Below are 19,155 nucleotides of genomic sequence, written 5' to 3'. Positions count from 1 at the left end.
GTATATACAGAGGGATAGAGTTCAGACCGATCCTGTACTCCATGTATATACAGAGGGAAAGAGCATAGCCTGATCCTGTACTCCCTGTATATACAGAGGGATAGAGCATAGCCTGATCCTCTACACCCTGTATATACAGAGGGATAGAGCATAGCCCGATCCTGTACACCCTGTATATACAGAGGGATAGAGCATAGCCTGATCCTGCACTCCCTGTATATACAGAGGGATAGAGCATAGCCTGATCCTGTACTCCCTGTATATATACAGAGGGATAGAGCATAGCTTGATCCTGTACTCCCTGGATATACAGAGTGATAGAGCATAGCCTGATCCTGTACTCCCTGTATATATAGAGGGATAGAGCTCAGACCGATCCTGTACTCCATGTATATACAGAGGGATAGAGCATAGCCTGATCCTGTACTCACTGTATATACAGAGGGATAGAGCATAGCCTGATCCTCTACACCCTGTATATACAGAGGGATAGAGCACAGCCTGATCCTGTACTCCCTGTATATACAGAGGGATAGAGCATAGCCTGATCCTGTACTCCCTGTACATACAGAGGGATAGAGCATAGCCCGATCCTGTACTCCCTGTATATACAGAGGGATAGAGTTCAGACCGATCCTGTACTCCATATATATACAGAGGGAAAGAGCATAGCCTGATCCTGTACTCCCTGTATATACAGAGGGATAGAGCATAGCCTGATCCTCTACACCCTGTGTATACAGAGGGATAGAGCATAGCCCGATCCTGTACACCCTGTATATACAGAGGGATAGAGCATAGCCTGATCCTGCACTCCCTGTATATACAGAGGGATAGAGCATAGCCTGATCCTGTACTCCCTGTATATATACAGAGGGATAGAGCATAGCCTGATCCTGTACTCCCTGGATATACAGAGGGATAGAGCATAGCTTGATCCTGTACTCCCTGGATATACAGAGTGATAGAGCATAGGCTGATCCTTTACTCCCTGTATATATACAGAGGGATAGAGCATAGCCTGATCCTGTACTCCATGTATATACAGAGGGATAGAGCATAGCCTGATCCTGTACTCCCTGTATATACAGAGGGATAGAGCATAGCCTGATCCTGTACTCCATGTATATACAGAGGGATAGAGCATAGCCTGATCCTGTACTCCATGTATATACAGAGGGATAGAGCATAGCCCGATCCTGTACACCCTGTATATATACAGAGGGATAGAGCTCAGACCGATCCTGTACTCCATGTATATACAGAGGGATAGAGCAAAGCCTGATCCTATACTCCCTGTATATACAGAGGGATAGAGCACAGCCTGATCCTCTACTCCCTGTATATACAGAGGGATAGAGCATAGCCTTATCCTGTACTCCTTGTATATATACAGAGGGATAGAGCATAGCCTGATCCTGTACACACTGTATATACAGAGGGATAGAGCATAGCCTTATCCTGTACTCCTTGTATATATACAGAGGGATAGAGCATAGCCTGATCCTGTACACACTGTATATACAGAGGGATAGAGCATAGCCTGATCCTGTACACATTGTATATACAGAGGGATAGAGCACAGCCTGATCCTGTACTCCCTGTATATACAGAGGGATAGAGCATAGCCTGATCCTGTACTCCGTGTATATACAGAAGAATAGAGCATAGCCAGATCCTGTACTCCCTGTATATATACAGAGGGATAGAGCATAGCCTGATCCTGTACTCCCTGTATATACAGAGGGATAGAGCATAGCCTGATCCTGTACACCCTGTATATACAGAGGGATAGAGCATAGCCTGATCCTGTACTCCCTGTATATACAGAGGGATAGAGCATAGCCTGATCCTGTACTCCCTGTATATACAGAGGGATAGAGCATAGCCTGATCCTGTACTTCCTGTATATACAGAGGGATAGAGCATAGCCTGATCCTGTACTTCCTGTATATACAGAGGGATAGAGCACAGCCTGATCCTGTACTCCCTGTATATACAGAGGGATAGAGCATAGTCTGATCCTGTACTCCCTGTATATACAGAGGGATAGAGCACAGCCTGATCCTGTACTTCCTGTATATATACAGAGGGATAGAGCATAGCCTGATCCTGTACTCCGTGTATATACAGAAGAATAGAGCATAGCCAGATCCTGTACTCCCTGTATATATACAGAGGGATAGAGCATAGCCTGATCCTGTACTCCCTGTATATACAGAGGGATAGAGCATAGCCTGATCCTGTACACCCTGTATATACAGAGGGATAGAGCATAGCCTGATCCTGTACTCCCTGTATATACAGAGGGATAGAGCATAGCCTGATCCTGTACTCCCTGTATATACAGAGGGATAGAGCATAGCCTGATCCTGTACTTCCTGTATATACAGAGGGATAGAGCACAGCCTGATCCTGTACTTCCTGTATATATACAGAGGGATAGAGCATAGCCTGATCCTGTACTCCATGTATATATAGAGGGATAGAGCATAGCCTGATCTTGTTCTCCCTGTATATACAGAGGGATAGAGCATAGCCTGATCCTGTTCTCCCTGTATATACAGAGGGATAGAGCATAGCCTGATCCTGTACTCCGTGTATATACAGAGGGATAGAGCATAGCCTGATCCTGTACTCCCTGTATATACAGAGGGATAGAGCATAGCCTGATCCTGTACTCCCTGTACATTCCCTGTACATACAGAGGGATAGAGCACAGCCTGATCCTGTACTCCCTGTATTTACAGAGGGATAGAGCACAGCCTGATCCTGTACACCCTGTATATACAGAGGGATAGAGCATAGCCTGATCCTGTACTCCCTGTATATACAGAGGGATAGAGCATAGCCTGATCCTGTACTTCCTGTATATATACAGAGGGATAGAGCATAGCCTGATCCTGTTCTCCCTGTATATACAGAGGGATAGAGCATAGCCTGATCCTGTACTCCGTGTATATACAGAGGGATAGAGCACAGCCTGATCCTGTACTTCCTGTATATATACAGAGGGATAGAGCATAGCCTGATCCTGTTCTCCCTGTATATACAGAGGGATAGAGCATAGCCTGATCCTGTACTCCGTGTATATACAGAGGGATAGAGCACAGCCTGATCCTGTACTCCTTGTATATACAGAGGGATAGAGCACAGCCTGATCCTGTACTCCATGTATATACAGAGGGATAGAGCATAGCCTGATCCTGTACTCCCTGTATATACAGAGGGATAGAGCATAGCCTGATCCTGTACTCCCTGTATATACAGAGGGATAGAGCATAGCCTGATCCTGTACTCCGTGTATATACAGAGGGATAGAGCACAGCCTGATCCTGTACTTCCTGTATTTACAGAGGGATAGAGCATAGCCCCATCCTGTACTCCCTGTATATACAGAGGGATAGAGCATAGCCTGATCCTGTTCTCCCTGTATATACAGAGGGATAGAGCATAGCCTGATCCTGCACTCCCTGTATATACAGAGGGATAGAGCATAGCCTGATCCTGTACTCCCTGTATATATACAGAGGGATAGAGCATAGCTTGATCCTGTACTCCCTGGATATACAGAGTGATAGAGCATAGCCTGATCCTGTACTCCCTGTATATATAGAGGGATAGAGCTCAGACCGATCCTGTACTCCATGTATATACAGAGGGATAGAGCATAGCCTGATCCTGTACTCACTGTATATACAGAGGGATAGAGCATAGCCTGATCCTCTACACCCTGTATATACAGAGGGATAGAGCACAGCCTGATCCTGTACTCCCTGTATATACAGAGGGATAGAGCATAGCCTGATCCTGTACTCCCTGTACATACAGAGGGATAGAGCATAGCCCGATCCTGTACTCCCTGTATATACAGAGGGATAGAGTTCAGACCGATCCTGTACTCCATATATATACAGAGGGAAAGAGCATAGCCTGATCCTGTACTCCCTGTATATACAGAGGGATAGAGCATAGCCTGATCCTCTACACCCTGTGTATACAGAGGGATAGAGCATAGCCCGATCCTGTACACCCTGTATATACAGAGGGATAGAGCATAGCCTGATCCTGCACTCCCTGTATATACAGAGGGATAGAGCATAGCCTGATCCTGTACTCCCTGTATATATACAGAGGGATAGAGCATAGCCTGATCCTGTACTCCCTGGATATACAGAGGGATAGAGCATAGCTTGATCCTGTACTCCCTGGATATACAGAGTGATAGAGCATAGGCTGATCCTTTACTCCCTGTATATATACAGAGGGATAGAGCATAGCCTGATCCTGTACTCCATGTATATACAGAGGGATAGAGCATAGCCTGATCCTGTACTCCCTGTATATACAGAGGGATAGAGCATAGCCTGATCCTGTACTCCATGTATATACAGAGGGATAGAGCATAGCCTGATCCTGTACTCCATGTATATACAGAGGGATAGAGCATAGCCCGATCCTGTACACCCTGTATATATACAGAGGGATAGAGCTCAGACCGATCCTGTACTCCATGTATATACAGAGGGATAGAGCAAAGCCTGATCCTATACTCCCTGTATATACAGAGGGATAGAGCACAGCCTGATCCTCTACTCCCTGTATATACAGAGGGATAGAGCATAGCCTTATCCTGTACTCCTTGTATATATACAGAGGGATAGAGCATAGCCTGATCCTGTACACACTGTATATACAGAGGGATAGAGCATAGCCTTATCCTGTACTCCTTGTATATATACAGAGGGATAGAGCATAGCCTGATCCTGTACACACTGTATATACAGAGGGATAGAGCATAGCCTGATCCTGTACACATTGTATATACAGAGGGATAGAGCACAGCCTGATCCTGTACTCCCTGTATATACAGAGGGATAGAGCATAGCCTGATCCTGTACTCCGTGTATATACAGAAGAATAGAGCATAGCCAGATCCTGTACTCCCTGTATATATACAGAGGGATAGAGCATAGCCTGATCCTGTACTCCCTGTATATACAGAGGGATAGAGCATAGCCTGATCCTGTACACCCTGTATATACAGAGGGATAGAGCATAGCCTGATCCTGTACTCCCTGTATATACAGAGGGATAGAGCATAGCCTGATCCTGTACTCCCTGTATATACAGAGGGATAGAGCATAGCCTGATCCTGTACTTCCTGTATATACAGAGGGATAGAGCATAGCCTGATCCTGTACTTCCTGTATATACAGAGGGATAGAGCACAGCCTGATCCTGTACTCCCTGTATATACAGAGGGATAGAGCATAGTCTGATCCTGTACTCCCTGTATATACAGAGGGATAGAGCACAGCCTGATCCTGTACTTCCTGTATATATACAGAGGGATAGAGCATAGCCTGATCCTGTACTCCGTGTATATACAGAAGAATAGAGCATAGCCAGATCCTGTACTCCCTGTATATATACAGAGGGATAGAGCATAGCCTGATCCTGTACTCCCTGTATATACAGAGGGATAGAGCATAGCCTGATCCTGTACACCCTGTATATACAGAGGGATAGAGCATAGCCTGATCCTGTACTCCCTGTATATACAGAGGGATAGAGCATAGCCTGATCCTGTACTCCCTGTATATACAGAGGGATAGAGCATAGCCTGATCCTGTACTTCCTGTATATACAGAGGGATAGAGCACAGCCTGATCCTGTACTTCCTGTATATATACAGAGGGATAGAGCATAGCCTGATCCTGTACTCCATGTATATATAGAGGGATAGAGCATAGCCTGATCTTGTTCTCCCTGTATATACAGAGGGATAGAGCATAGCCTGATCCTGTTCTCCCTGTATATACAGAGGGATAGAGCATAGCCTGATCCTGTACTCCGTGTATATACAGAGGGATAGAGCATAGCCTGATCCTGTACTCCCTGTATATACAGAGGGATAGAGCATAGCCTGATCCTGTACTCCCTGTACATTCCCTGTACATACAGAGGGATAGAGCACAGCCTGATCCTGTACTCCCTGTATTTACAGAGGGATAGAGCACAGCCTGATCCTGTACACCCTGTATATACAGAGGGATAGAGCATAGCCTGATCCTGTACTCCCTGTATATACAGAGGGATAGAGCATAGCCTGATCCTGTACTTCCTGTATATATACAGAGGGATAGAGCATAGCCTGATCCTGTTCTCCCTGTATATACAGAGGGATAGAGCATAGCCTGATCCTGTACTCCGTGTATATACAGAGGGATAGAGCACAGCCTGATCCTGTACTTCCTGTATATATACAGAGGGATAGAGCATAGCCTGATCCTGTTCTCCCTGTATATACAGAGGGATAGAGCATAGCCTGATCCTGTACTCCGTGTATATACAGAGGGATAGAGCACAGCCTGATCCTGTACTCCTTGTATATACAGAGGGATAGAGCACAGCCTGATCCTGTACTCCATGTATATACAGAGGGATAGAGCATAGCCTGATCCTGTACTCCCTGTATATACAGAGGGATAGAGCATAGCCTGATCCTGTACTCCCTGTATATACAGAGGGATAGAGCATAGCCTGATCCTGTACTCCGTGTATATACAGAGGGATAGAGCACAGCCTGATCCTGTACTTCCTGTATTTACAGAGGGATAGAGCATAGCCTGATCCTGTACTCCCTGTATATACAGAGGGATAGAGCATAGCCTGATCCTGTTCTCCCTGTATATACAGAGGGATAGAGCATAGCCTGATCCTGTACTCCCTGTATATACAGAGGGATAGAGCATAGCCTGATCCTGTACTCCCTGTATATACAGAGGGATAGAGCATAGCCTGATCCTGTACTCCAGCAGTTGACACCAGGGGTGGGATATCTTCTCTGTAAACCACCATCCATTCCGGACTTTGGTTTAAACCCAACCAGGCTCAGCTATCCTCCTCCAGCCACAATGGCCGCCTCTCCAAGGCCATCTGGAGACATCGATCAGGGATTTTGTAAGTCAAAGCAAAGCCAAGGAAAGGATTAGACCTTGAAGTAATCTTGGTAGTGAAGTCCTGCAGGGAGTGTGGCCTCAGATCTCTCCACTTTGATGGGATTACTCTGGGGAAAGTGATGGTCATTCCTTTAATGTCTTCTGTCCTTTTTGGGTTGTGGCCGAGACATGAAGAGTAGCTCCTAATCCTGTAGGAGAGGAAGATCTTTAAGGAGGGGTGATGATTGATCAATTCAACCCAACATTTAGTATCAATTGAGTTGTTCCCATCTTACGTATCCCCATGGCTCCTGTTTGGTCAGGTATTTGGGGTCCAAAGGCAAAGAAACCCATTCCATAGTAGTTATTGGTGCTTGGTCCACATCACCACCTACTCTCATACACCGAGATCAGTGGACGCTCTTAAATTGTGGTCTTCAGGAGAAGTCGTCTTCTCAGGTTTCACTGGTTTGGCAACTTGTTGCCCAGTATAGTGGCTTAATAAGGCCACCAATGGAGTCCAAAGGCTTTAGACCCTTCTCCTGTAGAGCAGCGCTTTGGTGCACAGTCCTTGGAGTCTTGTGCTTTTACACTTCAGTCCTTGAAGTCCAAATGTCTGATGCCTTAGTACCTTGAAGACAGTTCTGTGACCCCATAACCAGAGTCCTGAATTTTGTGAGCCATTCCCTGAAGTACCATCTCCCCAGCAGCGTCCCAGAGGAGTCCCAGTGCCCCGAGGGGCCCAGCGGAGTCCCAGCGCCCCGGCAGTGTCCCAGTGCTTGGAGGTATGGAAGAAACCACATTGGCCAAAATTGTTTACAAAAAAATGTTTATTAAAATACAAATGTTTTTACAAAATCATCAAATATATATAAAAAAAATACATCATCTTAGTATCAAATGTGCTGACTGTTTAAAATATTAAATCAAAATGTGAAATTTTTTTTAAAAAAACTTCAAAAATCAAAGTTTACTTTCTTCAGATAATTAAAAAAATCTATAAATAAATATGAGTATAATTAATACAATACCGCATGTGACCTGTAGAGCAGGGGTGGTGCTGTGGAGCAGCCATGGTTATCCAATCCTTTCCAGCTCCATTAAATATCAATAATTATAGTCATTAGTGCAAACAAGTAAAAGTGCCTAATCACCCAACACAATCATACAAGAACACACATGACGGGCATCACATCTTCTTCAGCAGACTGAACACTTCTGGGGTCAGCTCCTCCTTCACCTGTTTGAATCACAACATTTTTAGGCAACTTTTTTGATATATATTAAATTTATTGATTAAATCATATTTTTAAAAAACTTCAAAGGACCCTAAAGTAATAAGGTAACCACACATAGTTGATGTACAATAAACAGACCTGACAGCCCTCTATTGTAAGCTGGGTTCCTAAAAATGGCTGCCAGTGTTTAAGAATCGGTCTAAGACACGCCCCCCTGAGTAGATGCTTGATCCAAGGACCTTTGATGATGTCATGACCATGTGATAAACCTTCTCTAATACACCAGGCTGATCTTGCTCATGACATCAAAGGTCCTTTAGCTCACTAAATTCTGGCACCCTCCTAAGGGCATGTTTTGTTTTTTTTGTTTGTTTTAGAGTTCACACTCAATAGGCTACATATTACTCAATTTTTACTTTGTGCCTTTTGTGTTGCGTTTCATTGCACAGGCTCCCGCGGCGATCACCTATTGAAGTGAGATTGCATTACATTTACTAAACGCAGAGTGTGTACAGATAAAAACTACTGCTCTTTACACAAAAAATAAGCCCCCGCACAGCCACATTGCAAAAGTTAGGGCTCCTAGAAGGTGACGACGACGCAAAAAGTTTTTTTTTTTTTTTTAACTCCAAAGTGAGTGAGTTTTTAAAAAGAAAAACTCTGAATTTGGTATCGCTGTGTGTGTATTCACCCCAAAGGGAAAAAATTTTGATGTCATTTAGGTTCCACAATAAATTATGAACATTTTTAGTAAAAAAAGCAGTTATCAGTTTTTTAGAACTTTTACGGTGCGGAAAAGGTTAATAAAAGTTAGGCTACATTCACACAACAGTGTGCCCGCCGTACCATAGCAATGCAGGCACACGTCAGCGCCGGGGGGAGGAGAAGGGGGTTAGCGCTCTCCAAAGCGTCCAATCTTTTCCCTGTACGGCGCCGTGAGCCCATTGCTATGGGGGACGTATATACACTGTATATATGTCACCAGTATATACGTCTCCCATACGGCAGTGTGAATGTAGCCTTAATCAGTGGGACATAGGAAACCCAGAATCTTGCTATTAAAAACTACATTTTGTCACATAAAAAAAGAGACCCTACACAACTAAAATGACTGCAAAATGGAAAAAGTTATAGCTTGTAGAAAACATTTGTGGAAAATAGAGAAATGGCCGGGGCATTAATGTGCGAGGATAAGGGGTTAAAGGGGATGTGTATAAAGATAAAAATAGAAAGGTCAGTATTATTCCTTTTAATAAACAGCACAAGCCATGTTCAGAGGCGGTTTCTGGTATTGCAGCTGATCAGTAACATTTACTGTACCTGGAAGGCAGAGTGCCCCCTGCAGGTGACGGGCAGCCCTGCGCTCTATTACTGCTAATATCTGCAATCACTTGAAGTGAATCCTTCACCAGCTCCTCAAAGATCCCATCAGTAAAGGACATCAGTGCCGATAGTCTGTCCTCCCCAGAAACCTGCAGAGAGTATGGAGAAAATCATCACACCCAACTCATAGCAACTAGTTTATACATTTCCAGGTGTAATAACAGAGGAACGTCACAGAGAATTCACAATCATTCATCCATTTTTTTGGTTACAATTACAACTAGTAGCTATAATAGACGAGTCATAGAGCTACAGAGTCCCCCTTAAATTTTACAAATTTGCAAAGCAACCTCCTCTTACATACCAGGTGTACTGGAACAATAGAGATCTGTGAGTTTACCATCACCACATATTATTTGAGATTTCACCTTTCATGAACTTGTTTGTCTAAGAAGCTTTTACATCTGGGTATTCCTTTAACCCGAGCCAATGTACACACGCCAGGTATAATCCCTGTAACATCACCACCCTGCAGCGATTATAGGTAAAACCAGAGAACCAGAAGTGACACGTCACACACCTATAGGTTATGGTATGTTCCCAGGTGTCCTGCTTCCCTTCTGATATGAATACAGACTATAAGGCGCACCGGATTCTAAGGCGCACCATCAATAAATGCCTGCTAAACGTCTAGGTTCATAAATAAGGCGCACAGGATTATAAGGCGCACCGGATTATAAGGATGAATAACCAGCAGGTGGCAGACCTGTGCACAGTTCAAGGCAGCTGTTGTCTGTAAGTACGGTTCATATATAAGGTGCACCGGACTATAAGGCGCACCTTTGATTTCTGAGAAAATCAAAGGATTTTTCATGTGCCTTATAGTCCAAAAAATATAATAATACTATATTGACGGAAAAGGAGAGGGCGTACATGGTTTTTTTTATCACTAGGGTTTACAGAAGACACAAACTAGGGAATTTTAAGTTAACGGATCAGAATTCTTTCTTTTAGTATCCTAAGTTGAAATACACTACAAAAAAAGTATAAATTGCTCTGGAGGACCCCGCCAGTGTAATGCTTCATGTGCCCTGCAGGGGCGCTGCAGTGAAATTAAACACTTGTTGCCCAGTTCCAGTCAAAAGCTGACTGCTACAAAACCTTCTAAGCTTGAAGCACCTTAATATCTACATACCAGGACTGGGGGACTGTAGTTCCCGTTAGACTGGAGTATACATTTTTTTCCTTTCTCGCTTTTGATTTTTTTATATTCTTTAATGCAGTCATCTATAACATCAACGACTAAGGTGTCCACATATCCGCCTGCCTCCCGTGTGGTCACGGCTGAGAGATGATTGCAGGATCCTTCTTCAGCCCTCACACATTTTTCATCCTCCTCCTCGCCGCCATTCATCACTGACTCCGTCTCGGGGGCTGATATTTTAGAATATGTCCCAGTGGCATCACATAAGACTCCGCTGATCGCCTCGTCTGTAACCTTTACAAGTAATCTGTGTTTGTCGTCCTGCGGGGGGATTGGCACTATTAATTTGTTAGTGTCACCTCTACAGCATTGCTTTGTTTGCGAGGCCGGATCGGGACTTTTGTCTTGGACAATAGGTCCTTCAGGGGGTGTATGTAAAGATCTTGGGGAAATGTCAGCATCTTGAGGATCATTACCGTTTTCTGATGACCTGAACTGGTTTTGTTTGGTGTCCTTCTCAGAGGAGAACTTCCCTACTTCCTTTTCCTCATGTTGTCTCCTACTTGTACCTTCATCTTGTGGTTGTCCATCTCCAGGAGATGGACTTCCACCAAATGAATAATCATCGTCCTCGTCTTTCTGAGGATCAGATCCATCCACATCATCAAACAAGAGATGTGAGATTTGTCCGGGTCTGACAAACACTCCGCACTTCTTAGAACATTCAAAATATCTGACGCCTTCGTAGGTTCCATCGTTGTCTCCTTCTGGCTTGTCCAGGGCCACTCCTGCCCAATATCCTGCTTGGAAGGATGTCAACCCTTTATACATCAGGGTTCCTGGCTTGGAAAGCTTGACTAATACCCGGTCTCCAATCTCAAAGGTGGAGAGTGGATCTTGAATGGTATCTTCAGCTTTCGATAATGTTAGGAATGGTCTACATGGCTTCATCACTTCTGGTCTGGAATTCTCAATCTCCAGTGGAGAACGTTCCATATTTACAATTTGGTCTGGTGGGAGAAGAGTCTCCTCAGTAAGCAGGCTATCGTATAGTAGATGGATCTCATCAATGAGGCTGGCCTCGCTACTACTCTGCAAGCTTCCTGATCTGGATAGAAGTATTCCTTCTGGTGGGGTGGGGAAATCTTCGGAGTCACTATCGGCGCTATAAATGGAGTCAGGGTCTCTTGGGAGAGATGGGAGCTCTTCACTCTGGTCCTGTTGTTGGGAATACAGTTCTGCGCTTTCGTAGGAAAGCTTTTCATCAACCGGAGACAAGATTTCTGACAAGGTGTCTTCGATAGGCTGGAGAACTTCATCCGTGATGAATATGATGTCTCCCTCACTCCGATGTGGAAAGCTTTTAATCTGAAATAAATCTTTTGAAGTTGGAGCATGAAATGGCATCATCTCAATTTTCCTGCAGATTGCACTTTCCGTAACGGATTGTTTTTCATTAGTTTCTGTCATTCTTTGCCGCTCTTTAGTGTCAGGTGAACTCATTCCAGCCGCATTACCGTCGTCTTTCGGACTCATTGACGTCGCCTTGTGTGTGTCGGTAACTCTGACTATACTACCATCTTGATTCTCAGGCGAATGGTTTACACCGTGTGTTTTTGTATCGGATTCTGTCAAGTCCTCAGATGTCGGGAAGGATTCACAAGCCAAAGGAGCCGTTTCGGTCTTACTCTGTGTCTCTTTCATAACCAAAATCACAGCTTTCCTGGATTCTGGAAACTTTGTTGGTGACGTTGTTTGCTTGTCTCCATCGGTAATTATATCATCATCTTGATTTATCAAGTTTTCACCCCATTCCTTATTAAAGGCTCTTCCAGGTGGGACTTCTGAAGACTCCATGTCAAACACCTCTGAATCTCCACTCTCGGTGTCCTCACCACCTTGTAGTCGGTCGGATGCAGAGACGGAGCTTTCGGAGATGTTAATGAGTTTGGCAGAAACTTTTCGAAATTCTCCAAGAGAGGGAGAGAGCGCGACAATGTCTGATGCCCGGGAAGGGGATTCTGATGAGGAAGGCGCCTGGATGGTCCGAGAACTGTGATTATTAACGGGTTCGGACACTGAGTGCTCATTGCTTGCAGCTTCTTTGGTTCCGAGTATTTTCTTGGGATCTAAGATGTAATAATATAGATTTTATGATTACTTTCTGTGTACAGAACAGAGGAAACATATTAAACATGAGCAGTGAGTTTCTAAATTGGGCTCCTGGGCCCACCATCTATTAAATGTTTTTAATAGGTAAGGTCATCAATATCAGATCAATGAGGGTCCAACACTTGGAACAGCTAATTTTGGCACCGTATTTAACAGAGTGAATGGATCTAGTTGAACAGCTCCATTTTCTGTGTAGTGGCCGACCTGGGTCACTGCAGATCAACTTCCACTGAAATGAACAAATCATTTGTATATGTTGTTGCTGCAGGGGAAGCAGTCCTAAAAATCTGATCGGTGAGACTCAATGATCTGATATTAACAACCTATGTTATGTATATACCACAAGTATAAATTATCTGGAAAACCCCTAGAATTTATGTCCCAGCGGCCTTCATAGTGTGCTGTCATCTGCTAAACATAATTAGATTGTAGGTCCACCATAGACTCATCTGTGGGGCCAGCCTTCCCTGATGTTGACTCACAATAAATGAAAACGGAAAAACGGATGAAATAACGGAGAGGTGAACTGTATATAAAGAAAATGTATTATCTCAGCCTCACAGGAGGTGAACACCAATAGATACTAAGAAGGAGGAACATGGGTTCCAATCACATCTAGAACTAGATGACGCGACCCTGCATCTACTTGTACCTTTAGCACAATTGTCAATTTCACCAAGAAGCGGTCAAGCTCTGACCAGCAACTAAATATACTAATAACACCCTATGTACCTTACCTTGTTTTTCTGTAATCTTTTTATCCTCATCATTCCAGTCGAGATTGTCCCTGGGTTATAAAACAATATCATATGTTTATGATCCATCTTTGCATTGAAGCTCAGGTAAATGGGGGGGGGGGGGGGTGTTCATAGAGTCTGGATAGCTGTTGGCAGCCTCCTGTAGGGGCCTTAGGTAATATTATTAGACTGGTGATTATGACAAGATTCACACTGTTACCTGGATTGTCCTGCAGCTTCCTTCTCCGTTTCTTGCCTATTCACAAATGTCTCCTCGGAAATCTCATTCTTGTTCCTGGAGACGTTCTCTTCCTAATATACACAAAGAATTTAAATATTCATTGACCTTTAAAGTAGAATATATGAGAGGCACCAGATTTGGATCGGTGGGGAAGGTGCTTACATGAGCTTCGCCCCACTGTCTTGCCGTTGAATGATTGCTTTGGTCTTCCTGGGAATGTTTTGGAATAGTCAGATGATTTGGAGGAGATCCTGTGCTTCGTCTTCCATCATCTAGTAACAAATTGTCCTCAGCAGTTCCATCTGCAATACATAATGAACAGTTTTTCATCCTCTTTGCATTTTCACTGTTAACATCCTTATTTTTGATAATAAGGAGCGTCCATAACATATATACAGATGCCTTAGTACTGAATTGTATCTTATAGAATGAGCTGCACTGTGATGGCGACCGCTACAACACCCACAGCTCTGTCTTTATCCAATAGTGTGGCCATATAGGTTTTGTCTACCTTTCAAAGAACAGATATGATTAAAAGACGTCTAGTTGCTAGTTAGTAACTTGTGCTGCTCTGTTTAGTATGGTGATACATAGCATTCTAATGTTGTCTTTATACATTGCTGAAATACTCTGTGTTGCTCTGAGCCTTATATAAAATAGTCAAGAGCGTCTGTTATAAGTCCCCTCCATCTATCTGACCTTCTAATGTGGCATAGGTGAATTTTGGCCCCTCAGGCACTGTGACTACACCTCTCGTTTGAGTGTTTTACCATAGTCACAGAGGTTTTACATGGATGTAATGCTGGTGGAAGTAGTACAGAACATTACCAGGGATATAAGCCGCCTCTTCTTTTTTGTCTCTGTTCTGAAGGCCACTTCGAGTTGAGTCACAGACCTCTGGAGCAGGAGATATACTTTTACTCTCTGATCTCTGTGCCCTATAAAGAATGAAACACACTGATATGATACACTGGGATACAAACATTTGTGTCTACAACTCCTGTGCAGAAATATGAGTCTCCATGGTAACAGACTACAAAACAAATGATGTCATACTGTAGTTGCACTCGCTTCCATGTATCACTTTCATATTTCTAACATACTTCTGGTAGGTTAGTTATATGTAGAGGACAAATGGACGGCAATGAGACTGCACTTGTTGGAAAATTGTTTCAAAAGTGGCTATTCCAGTTCCATCTAATGACAAATCTGGCCTAGATTCATGATGCAGGTGTGAACAGAACCCAATGATAGCTTCTATTAGACGTGGTCACTAAACTACGTACAGATACGTTTCCTTGGACTGGGTTTTCCCCTTGATGTCTTCATCCTCCGAGAGGTCAGAAATGGCCGATTGTGTATCCTGGTTCAGATGTTCAGAAGGAAACGTGGAATCGTGTAGTGTGTCGCATCTTGACTGTTGTGTGGAAGGATTAAGATCACCCAGGTCCTAGGGGGGATAAGAAAGAGGACTGTGTGTGACTGTGTGCTGTTGTTTCCATTCACAGACAGTAAGCACAGTTCTTGGAAGCAAGAATTATACATTTGCCGATTCTGGAAGGAGCCGTGTGTGCACAGGACAGGGTCAGGACAGGTTTCCATATGCCAAGTTACATGATTCAGAACAAAAATAAGGTCCAGACCTGTAGCCTGACCCCGGAGTTGTGCAGTTTCTGCTGGATGTGGACCGCCGCCTGCTGTATCCTCAGGATCTCCTTCTGCTGTCTCAGTAATAACTTCCGCTCCTGGTGCGCAGCCTTGTAAATATTGTGCAGGTGCAGGATTTCTGCCTGCGGAGAACAAAATGGTTGACAGATGAGCTTGAGGAATTACTGGTATGTGTTTCCCAATTACATTCACAGGTATTGACACGGATGATGTTCCCCCTGCAGACAGGTACCTACCAGGGGGAGCAGTAAAATCAACCTTTGTGTGTGTTGTTAGTAGCAGCAGGACTGTGAAAATGGCTTTATATTCCAGTATTTTAGCTTCTCCAAATGACTGGGGGTGTGTCCTCAAACTGCTGTGCTTAGTGCTCTGCACCCAACAGCTCAACACCCCCCATCCTGTACTGACCCCCATACCTGTACAGCATTTAGTCCGGGAAGTAAGAGCTCTCCTTACAGAGACTTTGGCAATTAAGGCCACCTCGCAGGCTTGTGGAGACTTATGTGACGGTCCACTGGGGGGTTCGGGGAAGTATGCAAATACGTTTTACAGAATGGGATATGGAAAACATTGCATTTTAGCTACCTTGTGAGGCAGCCCCCTTAACATTAAGCTTGACTTTTAGGAAGCCTAATGACGGGATGCAAGATTAAAGCCAAACCAGTATATTTATTCCAGAAGGAACAGATTCCCAACTCTTGACAATGCTGTTTTGGGGTCTTTGGATCTCATCAGTACAATGTAGGGAACTGTTTTACACGAAGTATTTAACCAGCCTGCCATGACTTTTAACAGAAGAGCAGGCAGTGGAACAGCTTAGGAACAGTCCTAAGAGCACTGCAGTGTGAGGACACACCTAGTGCATTTGGAGAAGCTACAGGCCTGGAATGTTAATGCACATTCAACAGTCCTGCTGCTACTAAACAACACACACAAAGGTCCAATTACACATATCTCCCTGATTAATACCCGACACTGGCTGCAGTTCTGAATGAGTATTTGCAGGGGTCTGACAGCCTCTTTACATCACTGTATTGTGATTTTGGGGAGCACTTATGCAGGGGATACTATAGTCGTAATTATTTTTGAACACCTATACCACATGTCACTCATTTGGAGAAAGCTGTGAGACATGTGGCTACATTCCCAGCTCTTTTCAAGGACAGAACATAATGGGGGTCATTTATTAAGGGCCCGATTCGCGTTTTCCCGACGTGTTACCCGAATATTTCCGTTTTGCGCCGCTTGTACTTAAATTGCCCCGGGATTTTGGCGCACGCGATCGGATTGTGGCGCATCGGCGCTGGCATGCGCGCGACGGAAATCGGGGGGCGTGGCCGAACGAAAACCCGACGTATTCGGAAAAACCGCCGCATTTAAAAACCGAAAATGTGTCGCATAAGGACCGCTTACCTTCACCTGGTCCAGCTCGGTGCATTCCGGCGCGATGAGTTTACTTTCAGCGCAGCAGCGCCACCTGGTGGACGGCGGAAGAACTACCTTATTAAATCCCGGCCGGACCCGAATCCAGAGCGGAGAAGCCGCCGCTGGAACGCGAATGGACCGGGTAAGTAAATTTGCCCCAATGTGATAAGATTACAGAGTGGAAACCTGGCGACAAATGCAATGGGGAACATAGGAAAAAAAATTGTAGTCTTGTATAAAACCGGTGCCGATCCGTCCCCCGCAGTGTCCCAACAACAAGTCCCATCATGCATTACACATTCCCAACCACTGGCCTACGACCTGCAGCTGCTGCAAGATTACAACTCTCAGCATGATTTAGAAGCCTTCTAATTCCAGGGCATGCTGAGAGTTGTAGTTCTCCAAACCGTTAAGGGATTGCAGGTTTGAAAAGACTACCATAAACATAACTAGGAGACATCAGGGGGACTATTAAGTTTTCATCAGTAAACAAAACCATGACCCCTGGTTAGTCGGTGCTTTCCTGGTACCTGCTCTTGTTTGAGGTTCCTCTGGATTTCACGTTCCTGTTTTAGGAATTCTTCCACCTTACTCGGCTCGTTTTTCGTTTCCCAATATCTGAAGGGCCCAAGAAAGTAACTGGGATTAAATGGTTTTAATAAACACTGATAATATAATCCTAAACTATAATAATAATTCTTTATTTAGAGCCCACAGATTATGCAGTGCTGCACAAAGCATGTAAAATTGGTCCGTGGCTCACAATCTAAACAACCTAACAGTATGTTTTGGAGGAAACCGGAGGAACCTGAGGAAACCCACGCAAACACGGAGAGAACATACAAACTGTTTGCAGATGTTAGCCTGGGTGGGATTCGAACCCAGGACCCCAGCGCTGCAAGGCAGAAGTGCTACCCACTCAGCCGCCGTGCAGCCCAGAGCACGGTGCTACCCATGCTACTATGTGAGTATTTAGTGACCAGAGAGAGGAGATCTTGTATGTGCAGTGACTCCTGTGATACGTCTCACATCCCACTTATAAATCAGGAAAACTTTCTCGTTCTCTTTGATATTAGATGAGCCTCCTCACATCTTTTGCTGATTTAGCAGGGCCAATTCCGCCTTGGTCTTCTCTTTCAGAGCCTCTTCCCGCAGCCGGAGCAGAGCCGTCTGATGTCTGGCACGTAATTCCTCTTCACGGAGATACTGCTGGGACATCTCCAGGGAGAAACGGGTGAACATGTTCGGGGAACCATAAAACTGTCCGACTTCACTCCACTATAAATGAGATAAAACTGGTGAATATTGCAGGCAATGAATAGTGTTGCATACTAGTAACTGTGCTATAAGCATTGTCCCCATCTCCAACAGAGCTTGCAATATAACTCTTAGAAAGACAAGGGATTGTCTAGCTCAGGGCTGGACTTGGCCTCTGAGTGTTTCTGAGCGGCTTGCGTGACCGTCACCATGATTGCAACTTGTGATCGTGGCGGTCGGTGGAGCGGGGAGAGTGGGGCCAGGACATTGCAAGAGCCCTAATCCTGTCCTGCCCCAGGCTCATGCGCTACCCCTGTCCCCACTCTCCCCACACCACCACAATCCCGACATGCGATCATGGTGATGGTGCGGCTGACTGTAGTTGTTCTGTGACAGAGCAACCTGTTCTGCCACTAGGCACAGGACATCTCCCAGCAGCAACAATGTAATGACGTCACCGGCACTGGGTGTCTTACTTTAGGACCTAGGACAGCCACTGCTGGAGAGACCAGACAGGTGAGTACTTTTTTTGTTTGCTGTGCTGAGGGGACAAAATTCAGAGAGGGCATTATAAAAGGGGGAACAAAGAGAGGGGGCATTATAAATGGGGGCATAATAAGAGGTGGCTTTATGTAATGGGGGCATAATGGAAGGATTATAAATGGGTGCATTATGAGAGCTCGCATTATAAAAGGAAGAATAATGAGAGGGGACATTATCAATGGGGGCATAATGAGAGGGGGTCTTATAAATAGGGGTATTATAAAAGGGGGATTAAGGAAAGGGGTCATTATAAATGGGCACATAATGACGAGGGCATTATAAAGGGGGGCATAATGGAAAGGTCATTATAAATGGGAGAAAAAGGGCACTAAGAATGCAGGCAAGAGAGTGTATTAAGGGATATAGAAGATGGAGCATTTATTAAAAATGGGGCAAAAAGTTA

General features: G+C 44.5%; 1 protein-coding gene across 1 annotated transcript in view; it reads right to left on the bottom strand.

Annotated features, from left to right (window-relative positions):
- Positions 1 to 7,810: 7,810 nt before the first annotated feature.
- The window catches only part of CCDC187 (coiled-coil domain containing 187), a 49,710-nt gene continuing 38,365 nt past the window's right edge, over positions 7,811 to 19,155 (bottom strand). Inside the window, exons 20-30 of the mRNA XM_072124463.1 lie at positions 18,043 to 18,230; positions 17,483 to 17,570; positions 15,503 to 15,649; positions 15,146 to 15,309; positions 14,688 to 14,797; positions 14,022 to 14,161; positions 13,839 to 13,930; positions 13,619 to 13,668; positions 10,701 to 12,838; positions 9,503 to 9,654; positions 7,811 to 8,184 (exon numbers count right to left, since the gene is read on the bottom strand). Of these exons, the coding sequence (XP_071980564.1) occupies positions 8,181 to 8,184; positions 9,503 to 9,654; positions 10,701 to 12,838; positions 13,619 to 13,668; positions 13,839 to 13,930; positions 14,022 to 14,161; positions 14,688 to 14,797; positions 15,146 to 15,309; positions 15,503 to 15,649; positions 17,483 to 17,570; positions 18,043 to 18,230 (3,273 nt within the window). The 3' untranslated portion in view covers positions 7,811 to 8,180. The remainder of the gene's footprint in view (positions 8,185 to 9,502; positions 9,655 to 10,700; positions 12,839 to 13,618; positions 13,669 to 13,838; positions 13,931 to 14,021; positions 14,162 to 14,687; positions 14,798 to 15,145; positions 15,310 to 15,502; positions 15,650 to 17,482; positions 17,571 to 18,042; positions 18,231 to 19,155) is intronic.

This window comes from Engystomops pustulosus, chromosome 9, assembly GCF_040894005.1.
Source record: "Engystomops pustulosus chromosome 9, aEngPut4.maternal, whole genome shotgun sequence".
In the NCBI taxonomy this organism is placed as follows: domain Eukaryota; kingdom Metazoa; phylum Chordata; class Amphibia; order Anura; family Leptodactylidae; genus Engystomops; species Engystomops pustulosus.
The sequence above is the reverse complement of the archived record's forward strand: the minus strand, read 5'-3'. Positions and strand labels throughout refer to the sequence as shown.